This window comes from Metopolophium dirhodum, chromosome 3, assembly GCF_019925205.1.
Source record: "Metopolophium dirhodum isolate CAU chromosome 3, ASM1992520v1, whole genome shotgun sequence".
NCBI classification, from domain to species: Eukaryota; Metazoa; Arthropoda; class Insecta; order Hemiptera; family Aphididae; genus Metopolophium; species Metopolophium dirhodum.
Genome location: NC_083562.1, coordinates 20614891 through 20638171, shown reverse-complemented (window position 1 = coordinate 20638171; position 23281 = coordinate 20614891). Strand labels below are relative to the sequence as shown.

At 30.5% G+C, this 23281-nt stretch overlaps 2 protein-coding genes across 6 annotated transcripts in view; one reads left to right on the top strand and one right to left on the bottom strand.

Moving 5' to 3' along the window:
- LOC132942072 (teneurin-m) overlaps positions 1-7594 on the top strand; it is a 68784-nt gene extending 61190 nt beyond the window's left edge. For all 4 annotated transcript variants that reach the window (XM_061010373.1, XM_061010372.1, XM_061010374.1 and 1 more), the window contains 14 exons: positions 1046-1226; positions 1292-1875; positions 1966-2211; positions 2290-2458; positions 2543-2720; positions 2783-3065; positions 3125-3296; positions 3377-3634; positions 3706-3934; positions 4056-4375; positions 4436-4779; positions 4910-5070; positions 5144-5419; positions 5517-7594. In XM_061010373.1, the coding sequence (XP_060866356.1) occupies positions 1046-1226; positions 1292-1875; positions 1966-2211; positions 2290-2458; positions 2543-2720; positions 2783-3065; positions 3125-3296; positions 3377-3634; positions 3706-3934; positions 4056-4375; positions 4436-4779; positions 4910-5070; positions 5144-5419; positions 5517-5972 (3857 nt within the window). In that variant the 3' untranslated portion in view covers positions 5973-7594. The remainder of the gene's footprint in view (positions 1-1045; positions 1227-1291; positions 1876-1965; positions 2212-2289; positions 2459-2542; positions 2721-2782; positions 3066-3124; positions 3297-3376; positions 3635-3705; positions 3935-4055; positions 4376-4435; positions 4780-4909; positions 5071-5143; positions 5420-5516) is intronic.
- Positions 7595-10307: 2713 nt separating this feature from the next.
- LOC132941655 (soluble guanylate cyclase 88E-like) lies at positions 10308-22990 on the bottom strand. 2 transcript variants are annotated; one of them, XM_061009797.1, is made up of 14 exons: positions 22697-22990; positions 19189-19363; positions 18968-19094; positions 17061-17239; positions 16812-16993; positions 16510-16633; positions 16304-16439; positions 16059-16185; positions 15701-15905; positions 15503-15649; positions 15295-15427; positions 14934-15161; positions 14613-14867; positions 10308-12137 (listed from the first exon to the last, which is right to left on the bottom strand). In XM_061009797.1, the coding sequence occupies exons 2-14, from the start codon at positions 19354-19356 to the stop codon at positions 11293-11295; spliced, it is 2856 nt and encodes a 951-aa protein (XP_060865780.1). In that variant the 5' UTR covers positions 19357-19363; positions 22697-22990; the 3' UTR covers positions 10308-11292. The 2 variants fall into 2 exon arrangements, with proteins under 2 accessions (XP_060865780.1, XP_060865781.1); XM_061009798.1 differs by having other exon boundaries at positions 14958-15161.
- Between the last annotated feature and the right edge of the window lie 291 nt (positions 22991-23281).

The window sequence follows — 23281 nt, the reverse complement described above, 5'->3', positions numbered from 1 at the left end:
AATATGGTAGTTTGAACTATTTTTTGCCGTAAACAAAAGGCATAATATATTATATAATAATTATAATAATTTGATTTTATATATTACTTCACATAACATTACTAGCTGTTGTTATTAATAAACTTATAAGTCAATACTGACGTACCGTTGAACAGTGTAAATAATTGCATAGTATAAATAGTTTAAAATTAATCTAAATATCTTGAAAATTTCATTGTGTATAGAAAATGATAATTTAAGTGACAGAAAATGTTTAATTTTTATTTGTAAATTTTTTTTTAACTTTTACAAAACAAAATTGATTTCGTAAAATTTGGTGTTTCATAAATATTTCGTTTTCCGTGTTTTGTTTTATTTTTATTATTTTTTAAAAAGACTGGTATTTTATTATTTTTGACTGTCCCTCGCAAAAAAAATATAATAGAAACAATTTTATACCGAAAATCAGCCTCAATACTGAAGGCATTTTTTCTGCTGTAAAAAGTATCTTAAGGTACACAACAAAAATATACATCATTATAAAACATACCCATCCATCGATTCGCTAAGAATCTAAAAATGAATGTTGTTCACTTATCAGTTATTTGTAAACACTATAGTTGCGTATATTCGAAGGAATGAATTGAATTGTATTCAATCTATTTAAGATAATATGCATGATATAGGTACATTATACATAATTCATTTCAGAAAATTAGTTTTGAAAATCTATTATACAATGAAATTATATGATGTATAAATGTATATTTATACGTCATGTCATGCGTTAATATTATTTTTATTTTTTTATTTAATTTGTAATATAATATTAATTAATTTAATATTATTATTAGAAAGTTATTTTAAATATAATATTATATAGTATTCAAAGTTAAGCATTTGAAGTATTTACATAATATTTTACTTATTATCAACAAATTGGTACATTTTGGATTTATTACTCGATTAGTTTAAACTAAAACATAAATTATAATATATACAAACCAAGTTGAAACAATACCTTGGATTTAAATAAAAATATTATAATATAATATAAATATTTCAGGCACTGAAGGTAAGATTTCACGTTTCGCCGGTACAGAGTCAAAATGTAATTGTTTGGACCGTGGGTGTGACTGCTATGAAGAAGACCATTATTTAGCAGCAACTGCAAAGTTTAATACAATTTCATCGATCTCTGTATCTCCCGATGGTGTAGTCCATGTAGCAGATCAAGCAAATTACAGGTAAGTTTCTAAACAATTTTGGTTTATTTTTATAATTTATTTATAATATTTTATAAATATTCCAGAATAAGATCTATTATGTCGAGGTCTCCAGAAGCGACAGCTACACGCGAATACGAAGTTTACTCACCAACCACTCAAGAACTTTATGTTTTCAACCGTTTTGGTCAACATATCACAACTCGTAATATTCTTACTGGAGAGACTAGCTATCAATTCACTTACAATCAATTCACCAGTAGTGGAAAACTAAGTTCTGTTACTGATGCAGCTGGCAATAAAGTGTTCTTATTAAGAGATCATGCACAGCAAGTCAATTCAATCGAAAATACTAAAGGCCAAAAATGTAGACTACGCATGTCTCGTATGAAACTGTTAACGGAGGTTAACACTCCCGATAATTATAATATAACTTTTGATTATTACGGACCGTCTGGTTTATTACGATCAAAGTTAGATTCAGCCGGTAGGGGTTATGTGTACACATACGATGATTTTGGACGATTAATTGGTGCTGTTACGCCTACTGGAAAACTCATTAGATTGGCATTTGACTTGAGCGTAAAAGGAGCAACTGTAATGGTATACAACGATGATAGTCAACCAATAACAATGTTGATTAAGGGAACGTCTGTAGAAACCAAATTAGGTAAATTATTTATTTGAATTTTGATCAGATAATAAAATATCAGATCAATTAGGTACTTATATAATATATATTAAATTCTTTATTCATTAGGTGGTTCAGAGGAACATACATCAATAACTAGTGAAGGTGATATTGTATCGGAGACGTCTTGGGGAAATCGAGTGACAATTGAGTCAGTTCCTTATGCTGTACTTATGGAAGCAAACTCAGTATTAGTTGAGAGTTACCCTGTGCCAGGAAAATTAAAAACTGAAATAGGATCTGAATTGGCCAATAGGTTTGAATGGAGATACTATTTAAGAGGACAATCGGGCGGAAAATTGAAACCTGGTGAAGGTAATAATATTATCTATATAAGGATAAATAATATAGTCATTGAAATTAAAATATTAAATAATTACATTTAATTTACAGCTAAATCTGTCGCACAAGTGGGTAAAAAATTACGAATTAACGGTGAAAATATTGTATCTCTTGAGTTTGACCGAGATAGTGGGACCGTGGCAGCATTTATTGACGAACACATTGAACTAATAAATATAACCTACGATATCGCTGGAAGACCGTTTAGATGGGGACCTAGGTAATTTAATGTTAAATTATATTACCTATATTATGTATGTTATTTTACTGTATTGAACTGAATTTATTTACTTTTTTTTAACAGGAACAAAATATATTCAGAAGTGGAGTTGACATATGATCGTTTTAGTAGACTTAGTGTATGGCGTTGGGGTGACCTTAAAGAAATGTATGGTTATGATAGAGCTGGTCGACTAGCTGAAATTCGTTATGCAGATGGTAAATCTACGCTTTACGTTTTCAAAGATATGTTTAGTAGTTTGGTAAGTTTTTGAATATCAAATAACTCATGTTTGTAGATATTTAATAAACATTTATTGTACAGCCGTTGAAAGTGACTACCCCTAGAGGAAGTGATTACCTATTACAATACGACGAATCTGGAGCTCTTCAGTCACTAACAACTCCTAGAGGACACATTCACGCTTTTTCAATACAAACTTCATTAGGTTTCTATAAGTACCAATATCATTCACCAGTAAGCCCACACCCATATGAATTAAGATACGATGACAACACGAATATTTTGGCGAAAATTTATCCACATCAATCCGGCCGTGTATCTTACTTATACGACCAACATGGAAACATTGAAATAATATTAGCTGGTGCGTAAAACTAAATTTTTTTGTATATAGCACAATTTTAATCATGATATATTTTTTAGGACTGTTATCCATACACTATACCTATCAAGTCAATACAAATTTGGTAAAAAATATAAATGTAGTTGAACCTGGTTTTGAGTTAAAACATGAAATTCGTTATCATCTTGGTATGATCAAGGACGAACGTTATTTGTTTAGTGCAAAATGTGGATTACATAATACACATTTGAAGTAAGTTAAATATCCACGTAACAAAATTATAAAAGTTACTATTTTCCTCATTATCTTATTTTGCAATTATTATTTTTTAGATACCAAACAGATGGAAATGCACGCGTAACTTCTATTGATGTCACTATCGGTAACAAAGAACTTTCCCAGTTAAAACTAAAATATAATCAAAATATTGGGACACTAGAAAGCATAAGTGACTTGAGAATTTACAAGAATACTTTTAATAAAACTGTCATACATGATACCGCCAAACAATTCTTCTCTATATCTGAATATGACAATCATGGTCGTTTGAAGTCGATTATGACTAACATTAAGTCTATGGATGTGTATAGGTACGTTTTTGTGTAAATATTTTGGTGAGCATTTAATATCAAAATTCATTGTTATTTTTTTATGTATATAGAATGGAATTAGAATATGATGTCAGAAATAGAATTTCGTCTCAAAAGATTACTCTGGGCAGAACAAAAATCCAAAATACAATGACTTACAGCGCTGATGGTCATTTGTTTGAAGTGGCTGGTAGTAGTGACTGGAAGTATATCTACGATGAAAATGGCAACATTATTGGTGTCATGGACTACGGTCAAAAATTGACATTGGGTTATGATGTCGGTGATAGAGTGGTTCAGGTGAGATATGGTCTAGATATTCAATTTATTACCATGACTTAAAGTACTTAGATATTACAACAATACAATATTATATAATATGTGTCATAACTAAAACGAAAACAATGTCGTTTATTTGTAGGTAGCTGACGTTCAACTTTATAGTTATGATACTCGTGGTTTTGTATCCAAACGAGGAGAAACTCACTTGAACTATAACGACATGGGATTACTCAGCGATGCTACTGAAAGTGACCGTTTTAGTGTTTCTTATTACTACGATCACAAAAATCGGTTATTAGGTATCAGGAACGCTGGCGAAAACGTAACGCAATTCCTTTATACCGACCCTCAACGGCCTAATTTAGTAATGGCTATACACTACCCAAGTACAGGAAGAACTTTCCATTACTTGTATGACGATCGTAACACTTTGATTGCAATTGATTCACCTGAACAAAGGTAAATTGTATACAATAAATTAATATGACATGTAATTAATTAATCGTGTGTTTGTGCTAGATTCTTTGTTGCAACCGATCAAAACGGCTCTCCATTGGCTGTTTTTGATGTTTCTGGAAACATAATTAAAGAGATCACAAGAACGCCATTTGGTGGGCTCAGAAAAGATAGCCATCCGGACTTATACATTCCAATTGACTTCCATGGTGGAATTTTGGACCCGCATACTAGGCTGATTTATCTTGATAAAAAGTGGTACGACCCTTCTGTTGGTCAATGGATCACTCCTGACTGGGAACGATTATCGTCAAGGCTTAGCTATCCCACAGACATCTTTATCTATAGATTCCAAAATAATGATCCTATCAGTTCGAGTAGTGCGCAAAATATTAATTATATGACAGGTACAAAATAATACTATTAAAAAACATTTTAAGGTACAAAAATAAAATATGCATGTATCATTGTACCTACTATACGCTTAGACATTATAATTGTTTTTTTTTATTTGAAACATTTATTTGTGTTTTATAGACTTGAACAGTTGGTTGAAACTGTATGGTTATGATATTGGAAACATGATCGGATCGTCTTACACTAGAACTCAACTGCATCAACCAAGTGCAAAGGTGTCTTCTCCACAACTTACTCCTCAGTTTAATGTCGTATCTGGACTTCAGTGTATTGTAGAAAAGGTATTTAAAAAAACAATTACGAATGTTATGAATGTGTTACTTTAAACGGTTCTGTTCATTTTTTCCCCTCAAGGAAATGGCACTGTTTGGCGAATTCGGCTTCATTCCCGAGCCACTGTTGAAGATGGAAACCCAGACGAGAAACCTGTTGCCTAGAGTGGCATTCCAGAGATCCATATTTGGCGAGGGCGTGTTGGTATCTCGTAGCAACGAAGGTCTAGCGCTAATATCTGTAGTGGACGGTGACAACAGCGTCGTACAAGATGTCGTCATGTCTGTGTTCAACGGGTCGTATTTCTTGGACTTACATTTCGAACAACACGACAAGGACCTTTTCTATTTCGTCAAGGTACAGTCTTATAAATCAATCAAAGTAGTTCTATATAAGAAAAAATCACGAAAACCACTAGCCCCGAGACAATAATTGAGCGTGTATATTTTTACAGGACAACGCGTTGAAGCAGAACGATGACATGGAAGAGCTGAAACGGCTGGGTGGCATGTTCAATGTGACCACACACGAGACAGCAGATGGCAAGGAGCTGAGACTTTTGAGCGCCGAGGCGCTGATATCGATTCGGTACGGTACGGACCCGCAACAGGAACGTCACCGGTTGCTCAAGCATGCGCACAAGCGAGCTGTGGAGCGGGCATGGGAATCGGAGCGTTTGTTGGTGGCAGCCGGGTCAAGGGGTGCCAGGGCCGAGTGGAATGCCGAAGAGCGGGAGGAGCTGGTGAACCGTGGCCGGGTGGACGGGTATGAGGGAGTAGTCATACATGACGTCAGTGGCCACCGGCCGCAGCTAGCCGATGACCCCGGAAACGTAAGGTTCCAGAAGTCGCCAAACCGAAAGAAGCGAAACAGACGGACGCATTACAAAAAGACCACCAAGGACGAATGAATGGTACTTAACTAGGGCCCCATCGGATGTATAGTGCCAACGTTTACTTATTATTTATTTACGATTATTATTATTATTATTTCTATAATATATACTTCCACATGTTATTATTATTATTATTATTATTATTATTACTACTATTATTACCTATTATTATTATTATTAATTTATTTATTACTCGCTTAACTTATTCGCCGGTCTACGATCAATTTGTTCAATATCCGATCCGCCCTATATCCCATGCCCATCATCTCCCTGTCTCGTACATAACCCACCAGGCTAACGACGTTTCGATTCTAGACATTATGTATAATATTATTTTTAAATCTTTATTCCATTCGTTCCTGTGAACAAAATTAAGATTTTAATCTATTATCACATATTTTATTTTCATCAAATGCTCAATTTCCGTCCATTCGATACACGTCTGATCATATTCATCTTCCGGGCCGTGATTTGTTTTTAATTGACAAAAAAAAATAATCAATAGTATCTAGTCATGTTATGAGCGAGTAAATAACACGAGAATTTAATTTTAAATACTCATAGTTCTTCTTACGTCTTGATTTATAAAAAAAATATATAACGAAAAAAATCGAAAAATACATATATTTTTGTATTGGTACACTCAGGGAACCATAAATTGGTACCATGTTTCGTTTGAGAAAAAAATATCCCTCCTACCTACTAATCATTTTTTTTGTCCTTTCAAATTATATAATTTATATTATTCAAGAATAGATTGTTCTATTGTGATCTTGTTAAAACTTTTCTTTTTCAATAAGACATTACACAAGTGTGTATAATTATATTTACACACATCATTGAAACAGATGATTTGCATTTCTATTCAAATGGAAAAAATTTTGTAAATAAAAATCAACTGAATTGTAAATATAGATTGTTAATTTTTTTTTTTGTGCAATTGTTTATTATTTTTGTTTTCTTATTATTTTTACGTATTACATTAAAATTAAATGATATTTATATACCTTAATGATAATGTAATGTTACCATAATCAATAACATATGTCTATTATGATTATTAGGCTATGTTAATTAATTGCTTGCATGACAATTAAAGAAAAAAAAGAAGTAGTTTATACAGTTACTCGTATATGGTGCGTTAGGCTTTATTATATTAATATATAGCAACCTACATGGTTAACTCTATAACAACAGCATAAAACAAAAAATTAAATTTAGTAACTGAAAAAAAACGTACTATTAAGATATAATATTATATTTATACATATATTTTTTTTTTTAATTTGTGTAAGTTGCTTTACAATTAAAGAAAAAAAAATATGATCACACTAATAATTATACAGTATTATAGGGCCTTATATTTATTAACTGAGAAACATGTAATATATACAAAATACATGTAGTAATAGTTATGTGTTTTATACAGAACTGACGTTGATAAAACATGAAAATGTTTCATGTTATTTCTTAGCCTTAGCCTATAGATGACTTGTAAATATACTTTTTTTTCATGCAGACTTATTATGTACATAAATTATATATATATTTATAAATATGTATACTTTAAGACGATACATGAATTAGTTTGGAGTAATACATGATATTTATTATTGAAATAAAAATTGAATTAGTTATATTATGGATTTTTTATTTACACACCAAATGACATTTACCCCAACATTTACCCCAACATTTACCCCAACATATTGTCAAATTATTACAATATTATAATAAACACGTAGGTACCCATTCCAAAAAAAAAATATATATATATATTGAAATACAGATTTCTTAAATGGGAAAGTATCTACCCATAATATGTATATAAGACTCGACGAAATAATATATTATTATTTAGTTAGTTTACTTACATTAACACTATATGCAATAGAGTAATTCTCTATCTTGCAATCTTTTGTGCAATTCGAATATATAGTTTAAATTATATATTTTAATTCAAGCGAATATAGTTATAATATAATATAACTATATTCATACTATCAAAATATGTAATAAGTAAATTGGTTGAAAACAATTTTTTTTTGACAATATGACGTATTATCTATGTGTTTAAATACCTATATCTATTGCAAAAATATTAATACACAAATAGGGATTATAATATTATTATAATAAAAGATACATTTTTTTCTAAAGTATTTATATTTAATATTTAATATCACTCTAAAAACATTTAATTTTCTATTTTTTTCAGATTACACTATTACAGGTTAAAGTGCCTTTGGACACGTTTTGTAAGTTATTAGTTTTTTCATTAAAATGTATTTATTTATTTTAACTTACCGAGAAAACATTTTAATTATATTTTCTTTTAAGAACTACCTATCGTCTTTAACAATATTAAGCTCGACTTTTAAAAGTGATCTTAAATTTAACTGAAATATCGGCTAGTTCAAACCATGAAATATTTATCGCTAATGTGGTAATAATATAATAATGAAAGGTAAATGACTTCACTATTAAAGTTGACAAATAATATATTGGATCTTCTAAATTTGTTTTAATGATATTATTTATGAGTTTTAAATGAATACAAAATATGTAGTCTTAAAATGACTAGTTTAATACTCTATATTATGTGCATACATATTAAATTGAATTCTTAGGTATAAAATAGGATAACTATTTTCTTTACTCATACGATCGTTTAATAAATTATGATACTTACCTATTTGATATTAAAATCTAAAGTTACCGAAGTGGTTATAAAATATAAAGTTTATGAAGTTTGTAATTATCAAATTATAAAGTTTCCAGACTTAGATTGCTGACTTTCCATACAGTGAACTAGATTTTTATGATTTATCAAAAGAGTTTATTGAAACTTTGAATAATATTTATGAAATTAGTTAGGCATACTTATATCTTTGTTCCATCGTGTATGTATCATGATGTATGTATCGTATGTATGACCTATACGGTTTATGAATAATTTTCATAAAATATGTGCAAGTATTATATTATTAAAGTTGTTGATATTATTGATAAAACATAATTGCATTTATAATTCTTTTGTTGGTTTAAATTTGTTTATATAACGTTCACAAAATGATAATTAACAATCAATTAGCACGTGTAGCTTGAAATCATAATAACATTAATGGTTCACACGCGTGGTCATAATTCATTCAAAATACAATAACTGTGACAAGTGATGTTGGACGGTTTTCAATTTCCACAGGGACAGACAAATAAACAATGAAGAATTCTTAATTTTAATAGCTCCTATGATAATATGACGTCAATACATGTTCATTAACCATGTATGGTAAATACAATTAAACATAATGCTGTTAAGTAGGTGCTTCGTATCTAATATAGCCATATATAGGTAATCATGCAATATTGAGAACTCCAATATGTTTTTATTACAGTTAAAGGTCTAATTGAAATAGACGGATACGTATTAAGTACGTATAGACGTATACACATTTAAACATTTTATGTGTGCACATACTAATTACTATGAATGCTATTAAGATAATTTCGTTTGAGTAAATACAGTAAATTAATGTTGGTTTATAAATACAAATTTGATTTGAAGTAATGTAATATAAATGGGGAATTGGGATATATTATAGCCTAAAAAAATAAAGTTTAATATTCACATGACTCATACAAGTCGTAATGTATACAAAAGTAATTTTTTTAAGTGTAAGGCAACTATAACAATTTCTTTAATTTTAAAATAAATATTTAAACTACCATTAATTAAAATGATCTAAAATAGGTGAATTAATGTACAAATTTAAATGATCAATTATTACCAGTTAGGTTTTTTATTTGATTTGATCGAACACGCCAACTCTGTGATTTTTAAGTATTAAATATCAAACTATATATTTAGATTAAATGATTATCAATATTCTATTAAATTAAACACAAAACAAACATATGAAATCTGAAATTGATTATAGTACCTACACAACTAGCCAAATGAAAAACATTGATCTATAAAATAGGACAATTTACTTAATTGAAACCTATTTATTCAAATCTAAGTATGTAGCATCAAAAACTTCTATAATATTATAAATGAATATGAATTCATTTATATGATATCTAAACCACTGCTTATGAGAAAAGGACTTTAAAAATGTGAATATGGTCTATTGGGAGAGATTGAAAGTAAACTCAGTTCCGGTTACAATATTCCTACAATGTTTCTAATTATAGCTGTATATTCGTCCCAAGTGAGGTTGTTAGAAACATTAGAGGCCTGTCAATTTTAACGGGAAAAACGTAAATCTTAATAAGGTATATAGATTATTTTAATCTGGAAAGAACTACTTCACATATTATTAAATCAAATAAAAAAACAAAATAAATAGGAACTAAACCTATTGATTTATTATATAAGAAAATATGCAAAATACATACATGATCAGCCAAGAGTGATTATAAGTATATGATATTATAATATAAAAATAATAATACAATTATCAATAGGTACATGGTACAATTTTTTTTGTTTCTTTCGGAAATATTTGTGTATTAAATCAAAAAAAAATTGATTTAAATATTACACTATTCGCGATCGAATAAAATTGACTAATAACTTGAAATCGATTGTATACACATAATAATATATTATATAAATATTTAAGTAATATCACACACAAAGAAAAATGTTCTACCGATTTAATATCTACAGGCGATGACATGCCATCTACAACAACGGTTTAGCATAAGATTTCACGAGAATAAAATGCAGCTCTAAATTCTTTCTAAATTCCCTTCCAAACTACCACAAAAAAACTCATTATGCATACTTTTTATGTTCATTTTGATAATTTGAAGGGAAGATGAATTTATTGAAAATTTAAATACATGCATGTTTATTACACACTTTTTTTTTTAATTTGTACTACACAATGGCATTTCAATTAATGAACAGTAAAATAGGTTGTAGTTATGGTACTCGTACGATACAATTTGATAATTTATTTTTGCATCGATTCAATATTTTGGACGATTGGTGGTGATAATTAAACACGTTTTTATAAACAATTCAAAATAGTGTAACCACCAATTTAGGCACAACATTTAAAATGCTTATATTAATTGAATTATGCTACATATGATTACGGCTAAATATTATGCAGTGCTCAGTGATAATGAAAGCATTGCATATGATGATTTCATTTCAACTAACCTGTTTAATTACTACAGTAAGCCTAACTTTGAATAAAAAAAAAACTGCAGAATACGGCCGTAAATGTTTGGACAACAGCGCGTGGTAACTTAAAAGCGGTTAACATGAATATAATATATAAATATATACACGAGTAACTCCAGGTGCGATGCACGATCAGATCAACCTGCAAGAGTGGGACTGTGATCGCTTTCTGGACGACTTTGGGTGTGCTTTGAAGCTCATACAGCACTGGGTCTGCCGGTTCAGGCTGGACGTACTCACGTCGTCATCGAGTTCGTCACACCGCTGCCGCCGCCGACCATATATCTGCCCGTCTGACTTGGACGCGGTCACCGCTCGGGCCTCGGTCGGAGACGCCGAGGGCGACGACGATGGGGGTAACGGAGTGGTCGGATCCACCGAAGATAGGTCCAAATCATCAATGTCGTCGTCATCGTCCGGGGGTAGATCGTCATCGGAAGATTCCGGGAAAGGATGCGGGTGGTCATCAGACCCTTCGTCGTCCGATCGGCCTAGGTCAACCTCACGGGTCTGCAGCGATCGCTGGTCATCCGAATCGACGCTGTCCACACAATCGGAAGAAACGTAATCGGCCACGTGCACCAGCACTGGATTGGACTTGGTCGCCGGCGGCGGTGGTGGTGGTGGCGGTGGTGGTGGATGTGGTGGCGGTGATGGCGTTGATACCGAAGGTGGTTCCGGAAGTTCCAACGGAAGGATCGGCGACGACTCGGCTAACGTATCCTCTTCCTTGTGCGTCTCTGGTGATGACGGAGCCGTCTGCGTGCCGCCACGACCACCTCCCGCATTTCTCACGAATCTGTGCCTCTGGACGGCGACGACAGCAGCCGTAGTCGAAGTGGAGTCGGGCTTTGGCAATTGTTCGATTTTCCTCGTGAATCGTGACAGTGGAGACGAACTCCTGTTCAGACACGTCAATCGTTGCAGCTCTTTCTGTGAAACGATGGGTGTGCAACTTATTGAGTTCGATCTAGACTCTGAAAAATGTACAACAGTTAATTATTTTCTCTACAGAAACGTCACTAGGGCAATCACATTAAACTATCATAGAATAGAATATGATAGTTGAAAATATATTATATTTCAAGGAGAAAATAAGTAAAATGTTTTTATCGCTGTTTTATTTTTAGACTTACAATTTATAAGAATTTTAATTGAATATATCTGAAAAAGATAGATAATATAGTAGGATTAAAATTTTTAGTTTCTGTAAGTTCACTTTCGTTAAAAAATTTTAATTATGTGCATCAAGCTCTGTAAAGATTTTTTTAATAACACACATATTTGATGACGAAAATTATTGTTTTGTATAATTAATTTGTATGGTTTTATGGAATTTAAAAAATATTTAAATGTATATAAATTATAAATAGCATAAGCCATAAGGTATATTATGATTCTAATGTACTTGTTGGCTAAACAAAATCTAAATTTATAAATAGGTAAATATAAAACTGTTCAGTGTACCTAATTAGGTATACTTTTATTTAAAATATTCAATGTGCACAATTAATTAGTTTATTTATTTTTCGTTTTAACCTTTATTTAAGCACCTAATTAATATTTGTAGATACATATTATTCGTAACTCAATACGATAATTATTATAAAAACAATCTGATAATTATTTGGTTATTCAGAACTGTTATAAATTTTAATGATATAAAACCTACTCGTAATTCGTTAATCGTTAAGGTACATTTCTAGTAATTTCAAATTATGAAAAACATGGCAAAATGTTTAACGTTGTATTTTATTTTTTTATCAAGTTGCTAAATACGAACACTATCATAATAATTATTTAAGAGTTTGTTTAAAAAGCTTATGGTACATTTTCATTTTTCAACTCGTATACAAACATATTTTATGTTATTTTTATGGTAATGTAAAACACGAACTTAAAATGATGCTTTATTTTTATTATTCTTATTCTAAAGTACAGTATAGGACATAGGTGCATTAAATAAAATAAAGTAGGTGCTTAAAATAATCTCAATAATATGTAAAACAATACATATAGTACCTGTATTATGTTTGTGCAGTGAATTCTATATTTTATCACATGATTCAAGTCATATTATTATTATTAATATTGAACGATGTTTTATTGTTAATTGCTAAAAAGGAGCATATATTTTAAAAATATTTAAATTAAATAACTGTTGAATTGGTGCTTTGGATAAAAATAACGTCATTAACTAATTGATCATAAAATTGTGTATTATTAGGTATTATTAATATTTGAAAATCAGAAAATAAAACATTGTTAATACAATATTTGAAAGAATAACGTCGTGACCTACAAAAACAAATGAATCCTAATTATTGTTGATGAATCCTCATTTTACTATCAAGATATTTTTATTACAATAATAAAAACAATTCAATCCATATGAATAAAACACAAAAAAACTTTCAAAACATTTCATGATTTACGAGTGATCAAAGAACAGCAAAGATTATACCATCTTAAATTATTATATCATTCAAATGTTCCTGACCTTAGCTGCTAAACATTTATGTTTGTAAAGAAAAAAAGGATTATAATATTATCTTCTAAATTTTATTTTTCAATCTTCATTGCAGTCATAAAAAGTATAAAATTTCGTTATTTTAATTGCACTATCTTTGTTTTCAAAATGGTAAAAATTAGACATTTTTTTATACTTTAGAATTTAAGATTATTATTTTCTTTAATATATTATATTAAATAATGTACATTAAAGGGTTTTATCATCTACCATTGTTTTATTCGAAAATATTATTATTATCTGATTTAGTTTTCCTTTTATGATTTTCATTTATTCTTATCTAATTAGAATCGGTTTATTCATTTCTATCTTTTGTTTAAGTAATTATTTTATTTTAAACTACTTGTATTTTTTATATAGATGATCGTAAATTTTTTTTTCGACAATTTAAACCTCAGTTACTAGAATGATAGCCGGTTAACAATAATAATTAATATTTTGTGTAACGTAAAATATATTATGAGGAACTCATCGAATTTAGTGTAAGAAATTACATTTAAGAAAATAATATAAACACCATTATGGTTTTTTTTTCTTGTTAGGTCTTCATAAATATATTATATTTTACCATACCATGTTAAGCTTTTTATGTAAAATTTCCTGATTTGATTTAAATAGGTACACATAATATTATATTTAAGCATTTAGGATTACACACAAATTAGATAGATTTAAGGTATCTCTAAAATATAATATAGACCACTCGCAGGTGTCTGTTTGATGTTGAAGGCGCTATAAAGTATATTTTTAGGACCCATTAGTATAATATATAAAATATAATTTATATTATTAATGTATGTTGCACGATTGATACACTAGACATAAAATATTTATTATTAACAGCACAACAATATTATTAAGACATCAATTTTCATTTTAAATTATTTAAGTATTAGTTTATGTTGCAGTACAATATACAAACCTCGGTAGTATTCTCTAACTGGTGAACGCGATATCGAGTGCCTTGCCACTTCTTGAAATGTCACCGGTGAGTATGTCCTGATCCTGTCTTCAGCCAACTGCATGTTCATGTCCGTGTTGCGTTCCACAATATCGAATACAGCATCGGCACTACGCTCCCACTCCAACTCTGGTACATCGGAGTTGGCCAGTGGTAGCACCCGACTTAATGGAGGTCGGCTTTCCCGGTGTTCCAACCAATACGTTTTCATGGCGCCTTAAAAACGAATTTCAGAATCAAAACCTACCACGCCAGGACCACAGCAATGGCGGCGGTCCTTACCTTTTCCTTTCACGTAAATCTCACCACGTTCTTTGACCATGTACGATGCCGAAATCAGATCCCTGGTGGTTTGTGATATATGAATTTTCATGGCTTCGCTTGTGGATTCCATTCGGGACGCAGTGTTGACCGAGTCACCGAACAAACAGTACCTCGGCATTTTCAAACCGACAATACCAGCTACCACTGCTCCGGAATGCACGCCCACGCGGATTTGCAAATGAGACCCTATAAAAAATATATTATTAGCGATTTTATTTCTAATTGAATTTGCTTTTGATTGATATTGTAGAAATATCAACAGAAAATTACGGTGTGTGTGTATGTATTTGAAAAATTGTAATTAAAAAAAAAAAATTACCTGTCGACGGATCTTTAAGATCTGTAATTGCATCAACCATATCCAATGCCATATCACAAACTTTCTCTGCGTGATTGTCTTCAGTCATCGGCGCGCCCGATACAACCATATATGCATCGCCGATAGTTTCGACCTGAAAATGTATTTTTAATTAATGCGATCGTAATTGGCACATGTATAATATAATAACGAATCCGTTAATGTGTACCTTATAAACTTTGTTTCGTTCCGTTAGCGTGTCGAATATAGAATACATGGCGTTCAGCATTGACACCACTTCCATTGGGGTGATTCTGCTACATATTTCAGTAAACGTTACTATGTCCGAAAATAATATGGACACGCTGTCAAACATCTGAAAAATGATTTATGTACTGTTATAATCAATTCATTTTTTAAATCTTACTTGGCATGTGTCTATGGGATTTTCACCCGACCTCAGTCGATCGGCCACTTGTTTGGGTATCATCTGATATAACAGCTCATCAGTACGCTTCATTTCTTCATCTAGTTTCCGCATCGACTCTTCCAGTTTTTTTGACTTTAACTGCTCTTGGTCTAGTGCCAGCTTTAATTCAACTGACTGTTGTGTCCCTGCCAACATTAGGTCCCTAGGGTAAAACAGAAACAAAACGAGCGCCCATCAACTTGTATTGTTATACACGTGTATTTTAGTAATCAGCCATCGTGTATTGCAGGTTTATTGACAAAAAATGAATAGATAAACGAAAAGTTTCCATTTAATTATTATGCTTGCAACCAACCTGCTGAAATCGTGCATGGAGAGATCATTTATGTATAGACCAGTAGTTACTAATGCATTGAGATCAGGCATCACGGGCGTACCCAAGTACATCATCATTTGCCAATTGTCCATATAAATCATTTGCCCTAAGATAATCAAGGTATTTTATTATTTACTAATATTTTTGTAATTCAAATAATATTCTTTAGTATATAAAAAAAGCTTTGAATATATACTTATTAGTACATCATTTATGATTTATACCTTTTAATCGAAGTTTGTTTTCTTCTGGAGAAAAATAAGACTCATCGCTCAGAATGACGTGTCTGTCTGTTGGTCGATTGGAAAGCACTGGTTGAACAGTAACAAGCTCAAAAATATTGTTCGTTCGATTCAAAATCTATTTAAAAAATGTTTATCATAATTTTCTTCAATTTTTAAATTATTTATTTAAAATAATATAATATTACCGTTTGAAATTTAAAAGCTATTAACGGTCTAACAAGATCAAACCAATTAGTAATCCGTTTTCCAACTAGATCTGGTAAAATGACCATCAATGAATTGCCAATGCTTTGAACAATCATGTTGGAGCTGTATGAGAAATAATATCAGTTCAATATATGTATTTTGGGTACAGCTATTATTTCCCTCCGCAGATTTAAAATAATTATGTGCATATAAAATCTTTAAAAAAAAAAAAAAAAATAGCTAAAAAAATAATTAATGAAGCGAAATAATATTAATTTTACGTCTGTTTTTTGTCATCGACCTGAACACAATGCAAAACGGAAATATTTCGAACAGCACCGATGCACTTATTGGAAGATGTTTTTCCTCCCTCGTCATTGTCATCGATGCTAATGTAAACGCTCTATTATCAAATTTCAATTGAAACGTCACGTGCACTGTATCCATTAAAATCTCTTCACGAACTAGTTCAATGCGCATTTCCTAAAATTATTACATGGCCGTTGAAAAAGGTTGACTTAAACCTATACTATTGGTTCGTGTTATTGACCTTGTGATAAAAATGCCTAGCCACTTCTTTTATTTGGCCCATTGTATAGTACACGAAGCCACGACGTTTACTACGGTAATGTAATGTCAATCCTTGTCTAGATTCGTTTTCACAAATGAACGAAGGCGCTTGCATTCTTGGGTATGAAAACTTCAGATATTCATGTAAATTGTCCAAACCTATAATCCCAATCATATGATCTGTATAATATTTTTAGTGCTAACATAATATTTGATATGGGTGTTAATAAAACCAAATCTAAATAAAATGTAAATAGAACTATTCGAAACTCTTATTTTAACCACCGACAACAAATTTATACCATTATTTTTTTAATTTTAATAGATATATATCGAAAAACACTGTATTTTATACCAATGGTTCTTTTTTTTCACAACATGCTACAACTTGTTTTATTAGTTGTTATACCCAATCCAATCAATTTACTACAAATATATAACAATAATAATAATAATAATAATAAAAAAAATTAATTAATCGAAAGTCCCTGCCATTTTTTTATTGATTAAAAACATTAATAAATGACGGAGGAATTAAAAAATGGAACAATACATGTTCTTAATTATATGAAACACAACGAATATCACATTGAATAAAGTTTCTTATTTAAAATCTACTAAAAATAAACATAATAATGTTTATGTCTAACAGTTACGTAAATATGTCTATATAATAATAATATTATATACCTACCTATTGGTCATGTAATTTAACCATAAATACCTACATCGTTTATGTTATATTATATTGTAATATTATAATAACAATGTTAATTAGGGAAATTGAATTAAATAGTTTCAAAATAGTTATAATATGTTATGGGTTAAAATTATAAGAAATCATATTAGTGTGTGTTAATAATAATACCATCTCGTTTTAATATCTGTGTTTGCTTATTGTATTGTTACACGACTGTGTAACAATTATGAAGATTATTGTATGCGACACTATAGGTTATATTATTATGTGTAAGCCTCACCAGACGAAAAGCACCCGTTGTTCTAATATACAAATATATTATAAATAAATAAATGCGCCAAGCTTATGGTATTAAGTTAGTTTAGAGAAATGGAACGAGAAAAAAATATGAAAAATAAATAAGATGAGACTAGGACCGAAAGAGAATGAGAAAATATGCGTACGTATAATAAATAAAAAACTCAGATAGAATAGAAAGATAGCATATAGTACAATGTTTGAAAATGTGAATGTAAAAATGATACTAAAATATATGTTCAAATTACTTAAAATTAAACTAAATAAATAGTGAATAACGTACGAATAGTATTGTGTGCATAGGTATAATAATCAAACTATTTCAATAATTTAAAGGATTATTTAATAAAACAAGTTCAGGTACACAATTATAATATGTGACATATTTATTTTACCGTACACACATTGAAATTTATGTTAGATGAATTTAGGAACTATTTTAGTTATAATAATATTACGCCATCGGTATAATAATATCGTTGTGCACAGATTGAGAAATGCTACGAAACCTTATTTTTTTTTCATTAATAAAAATCAATAGTATTCTATGCACAATGATAGTTTAATATGAAGTGCATATTATGAAGAAGGTAGGGTTTCATACATGTGTATACATAATATGAACGTATATATTTTAAGGTCAAACGTGCATTATTGATTCAAGTCACGAATAAGCGTATGAATGAAATTCGTAAATCGTTATGTGTAGCTACTACTAGTTCTATAAATAACCGTTAACGTGAAATTTAGATTGTGCATTCACTGCTGTAAAATAATTACAGAAAGGTATTAGTTTCAATGTTAAATAAATTAAAAAGCGATACTTCTATCAAACGTATTTTAAAAGAGATTAAATAATAATAAGTTTGTAATTTAAATTGTTTTCATACCATTTAGAAAGTCTCTCATGTGCCGCCCCAATACCGATAGTACTCGATCATAGCCGTATTGGCCAACAAAACTGACAAAATGCACTCCCATTTGCTCAAAAAACTCTTTCTCCGTAATTCCTAGTACCTTAAAAACACATAAAATGCGAGTTTAAACTGGAAAATATTAAGTACATTTAAGTGAACAATTTTTTATGAATATAGTTAAATGTGCATAATACTTGTTGAGATTTTTTCGCTAGTCGTGGAATAAGCGTTTCACAATAGACTTGGTGTACACTAAAACTAGGTTGATCCACATTGGCCATTCGCCGAATCTCTTCCCATCTATCTTCGCCGTACATTTTTTTTATATACTCCGAGAGGTTTTCCAATAAGAGCCCGTACATTTTTGATCTGAAATAAAATAGTCACTTTATGAATTGATGTCGAAGTGTTTTGATCGGAGTCTTGCGTTGAAGATATTGGACCAAACTGCCTGTGAAATTGGTTTAAAAAAGACTAGATGAAACGTTTCAAGCCAATGGTCCCTCCCGTAAAATGTGTTCTTAGATAATATACAATCTAAAGGGGACTTAAGAAATAATGTCCTTTTTATATATGATATTTCAATTAATTTACCAAACAAAAAGTAGTACTGTGATATCAAACGTAATTTGTATGAAAAGGTTCCCCTCATTTTGATAATATATTATTTATTGAAGTCAATTTTTGTTTATCAGTGACACACAGCTTGCCGCTTTTATTTTTCTCTTTTTCGTGTACCCGATGAGTTACGAATGACAAATCACACATTACCATCAATTTTAAAATCTTTTTCGAAACAATTTATGTACAAAACCTACCACTGCATCGATAACTTTAAACATAAAAGACTTTTTGTGTTAATTATTAATCCATTCACGACAAATTTTACAAAGCTAAGTAAAAAAAAATCAACTGATCCGATCATATTTCAATCACGATTTTCCTTTTGTCATTATTTTTTTTTATACAGCATGATTATAATATGGGTTTTATTATATTTCTATATAATATTATATATAGGTCTGTTTAGCATTCTTTATTATCCCGTTTTAAATTATTGAGTAAAAAAATACGTGACACAGCCATGGCGTTTTTATTCCTTGAAAAATACTCGTGCTTAATTCAATTCCAATTTATTCAGTGATACAATCACATGTTCTGAAATCACAATTTTAACCGTTTGCCATTTAATTCTATGCCCGTGTTTTAATGCGAACATACAATATTTAGCGGTACCATTACGAGTTCTGAAATCACTAACATCCCATTGGACGTTTAATTTTATACCTGTGTTATTTTTAGTGACAAAATATATTTATTAATTTGAAACGTTTGACCCCATGGACACTATTAGTGTGCCAATTACGAGGTAGGGTAGGGTGTTTCTTTTTAACGTACTTTCCACACAGGTGCAATGATTTGGAGCTATAAATTACTCTAAATGTCGTCGCCATAGAAACATCTGGTCATTGCATAAGCTCACTAGTCCAATATCCGAGATGTCGTAAATTTCCCTTCAACTATAAGAGTACGGTTACGAGATGTCGTTTTTCGACATCATATATTTTTTTATGCCACGTTATAAAATAATATACAAATAGGTATATAAACATTTGAAGAGACCAAATCTTAATATGCTTTAAGAAAAAAAATTAATTACGCTTAAAACATTTAATCTAACCATTAACACTAATGCGATGCTATTATTTTGTCAAATTGGATGAAAAAACGTTGAACGAGAAAAATTGTTTGCTTACAACTAGTATTAATCCTTATTTAAATTTTATTGTATCATAAAAATGTTTATTTCTTTGTGTTAAATATATGGAAACTGCATTTTCAAATTACCTTGCTAATTAAAATATTAATCTTATAGACATTTTGAACTTTGGCTATTCTCTTAGTAGACACATAATTGTGAGTGCATTTTTAGAAATTTAAAATAAGAAACAAAAATAAAAAATCTATAGATTTTTATTTCGTTTTAAAAAATTCATTATATGCTACATTCTGAATAAAACATTATACTCAGACAATAAAAAAAGTTATTAGCATGAAAAAATGATTTCTATAGTCCCAACTTTAATTCCAAAGCTTAGAATTATTATTGTCCGTACTTTACAGTTGTAAATTTTCAAATGACAGAATAAATTTATTTTATTTGTACTTATGTATTTTATGTATAATGCAATGAATTATTTTTTTTTTTTTGATAACACTGTATTAAACTTGTTTTAAATTCAAGTACAGAGTGGATCGTCAAGTTAACATTTTAGATGAAAAATTATAATTGAATAAAATATTAATACTAATAAGTAGGTGGCGATATTTTATTTTGTTTTGTTAAAGTATTTACCTATAATTAATCATTACTAGATATCTACTCTAGTTTTTAAATTTATTTATTTTCTTGAAAGTATAAAAATAATATATAAATTATGCATTATTTGTTTTGTAATATTCTCTAGAAATAAATATTAAATTAAGTTTCCATTAAACATCTTCGTACACAATAAGCATTAGGTACGTTTTATTGATTCTATTGAAATACTATTAAATTTGTTACAATATTAACTATCCTACAAATCAAATTGTTCAACAAAAGAATATCTGAATATTAATCAATAGATGATTATTAATTATTGTTATAGTATAACTTAATAAATTATTAATTTTAAAAATTAAATTGTTTGCACTATCTATCAAAAGTCTATTCGTTCATATTATTATGTCCATTTGAATCGAACTTTGCTTTACAATAACAATCTATCATGCCACTTTGGACCATCATGACAATATGAGTTGTGTGTGTATAATTTTAAGATGAAATCGTGTGTGGATAAGCATATATCGCAACAGCAAGTATATAGGTGTTCGAATTTGCCGTGATCCATTCCGATCACGTCATGTTCACTGTTCTGTGTTCACAATATTCGTCTCTGTATGACCTTCTATAGGTCCACAGAACCGACGCGATGGTTTACTCAACGACGTTTGGCAATGAATTTGACGGAACCAATTACACCTTATTCGTATAGGTACGCGTAATTGGAAAATCTGGCAATGCGTACGTGTAAAAAATATTCAGCGTAAAAATCGTTTTGGCGCCAAATAAAAAAAGAAAACAATTTTTAACCATTGGAGCTGTTCACGTGTAATATTGTATACAAGTCGTTACTTGAAAGCAAATAAATAGTGTAGAAAGTAATTTGGAAAACAAACGGTGACATTATAATGATATCTTAAATTGTTCAAACAGCATTTAAGCGATAAAGTCGTAAATAAAATATTAAAATATTAAAATTCACGGACAAGACCGGCAATTAAGCGCACCCAGTGGATTCGTGCACTAATGGATCTCGAACAGAATGAGTTTGATGTGCAACCGTTCGCGCAGGAGTGTCTTCGGTCGACCAGACGGTATTCGAAATTATTGTCTTTCGTGCGGTCGTAAAAAAAAGTTTTGAGCTTAAAAAAAAATAAAAACGGAAAGCTGTAAAAAATGAAAAAACCTCGTAAAAACAATAGTTTATTTTCGGGGAAATTGATGGCACCAAGGTGTGTGCGCGGGCGTAGTAAAAATAAATAAATACCACGACGTCGAAACGATAATAATATCTCACGTGTAAACGTATACACACGGATGATAATAATAATAATGATAAATAATATTAATACATCGACTTCTCATCCTGTACTCACGTGTCTTGTTGCACTGCGACGATAATATAATAATATTATAATATAGTAGGTACACCTAATACAGTGTATAGTATAATATCGTGTGGCCGGCGGAATTCGATTCGGCGTTATATTATATTACTTATAATAAGTACACAACTATATTATTGTTATTATTATTATCGATAACGAATATTGTCGTCGTGATGACTCCTCAGCGGACAGCACGTGAAATCTCCGCCAGAATCATAGTGCGGCACGGGCAGACCGTCGTCGAAATGTGTGAATCAACCAGTGCGTGCGGCGGTAGTAGATGACGACGGCTGGCACTCGGGAGCGTCGTCGGCGGCGGCGGCGGCGGAAAGATAGGCCCCAAACGACGTGTCCTCGGCCCTCGCCCTCTCCGGTGCGATTTTTTCATTATTACTTTATCATTATTATTACTGTTATTGTATTATTATTATTATTCTCAGCTTCCGCCCGCCCCGCAGCCCGGCACCACTCGGGGCGTTAAACACTACCTCCTACTCGACAAATTAACGTGCGTTACGCGTACCGAGTTTTCGATTGTCCCTGCACGAAATGTCACGCAGACACAATAATATT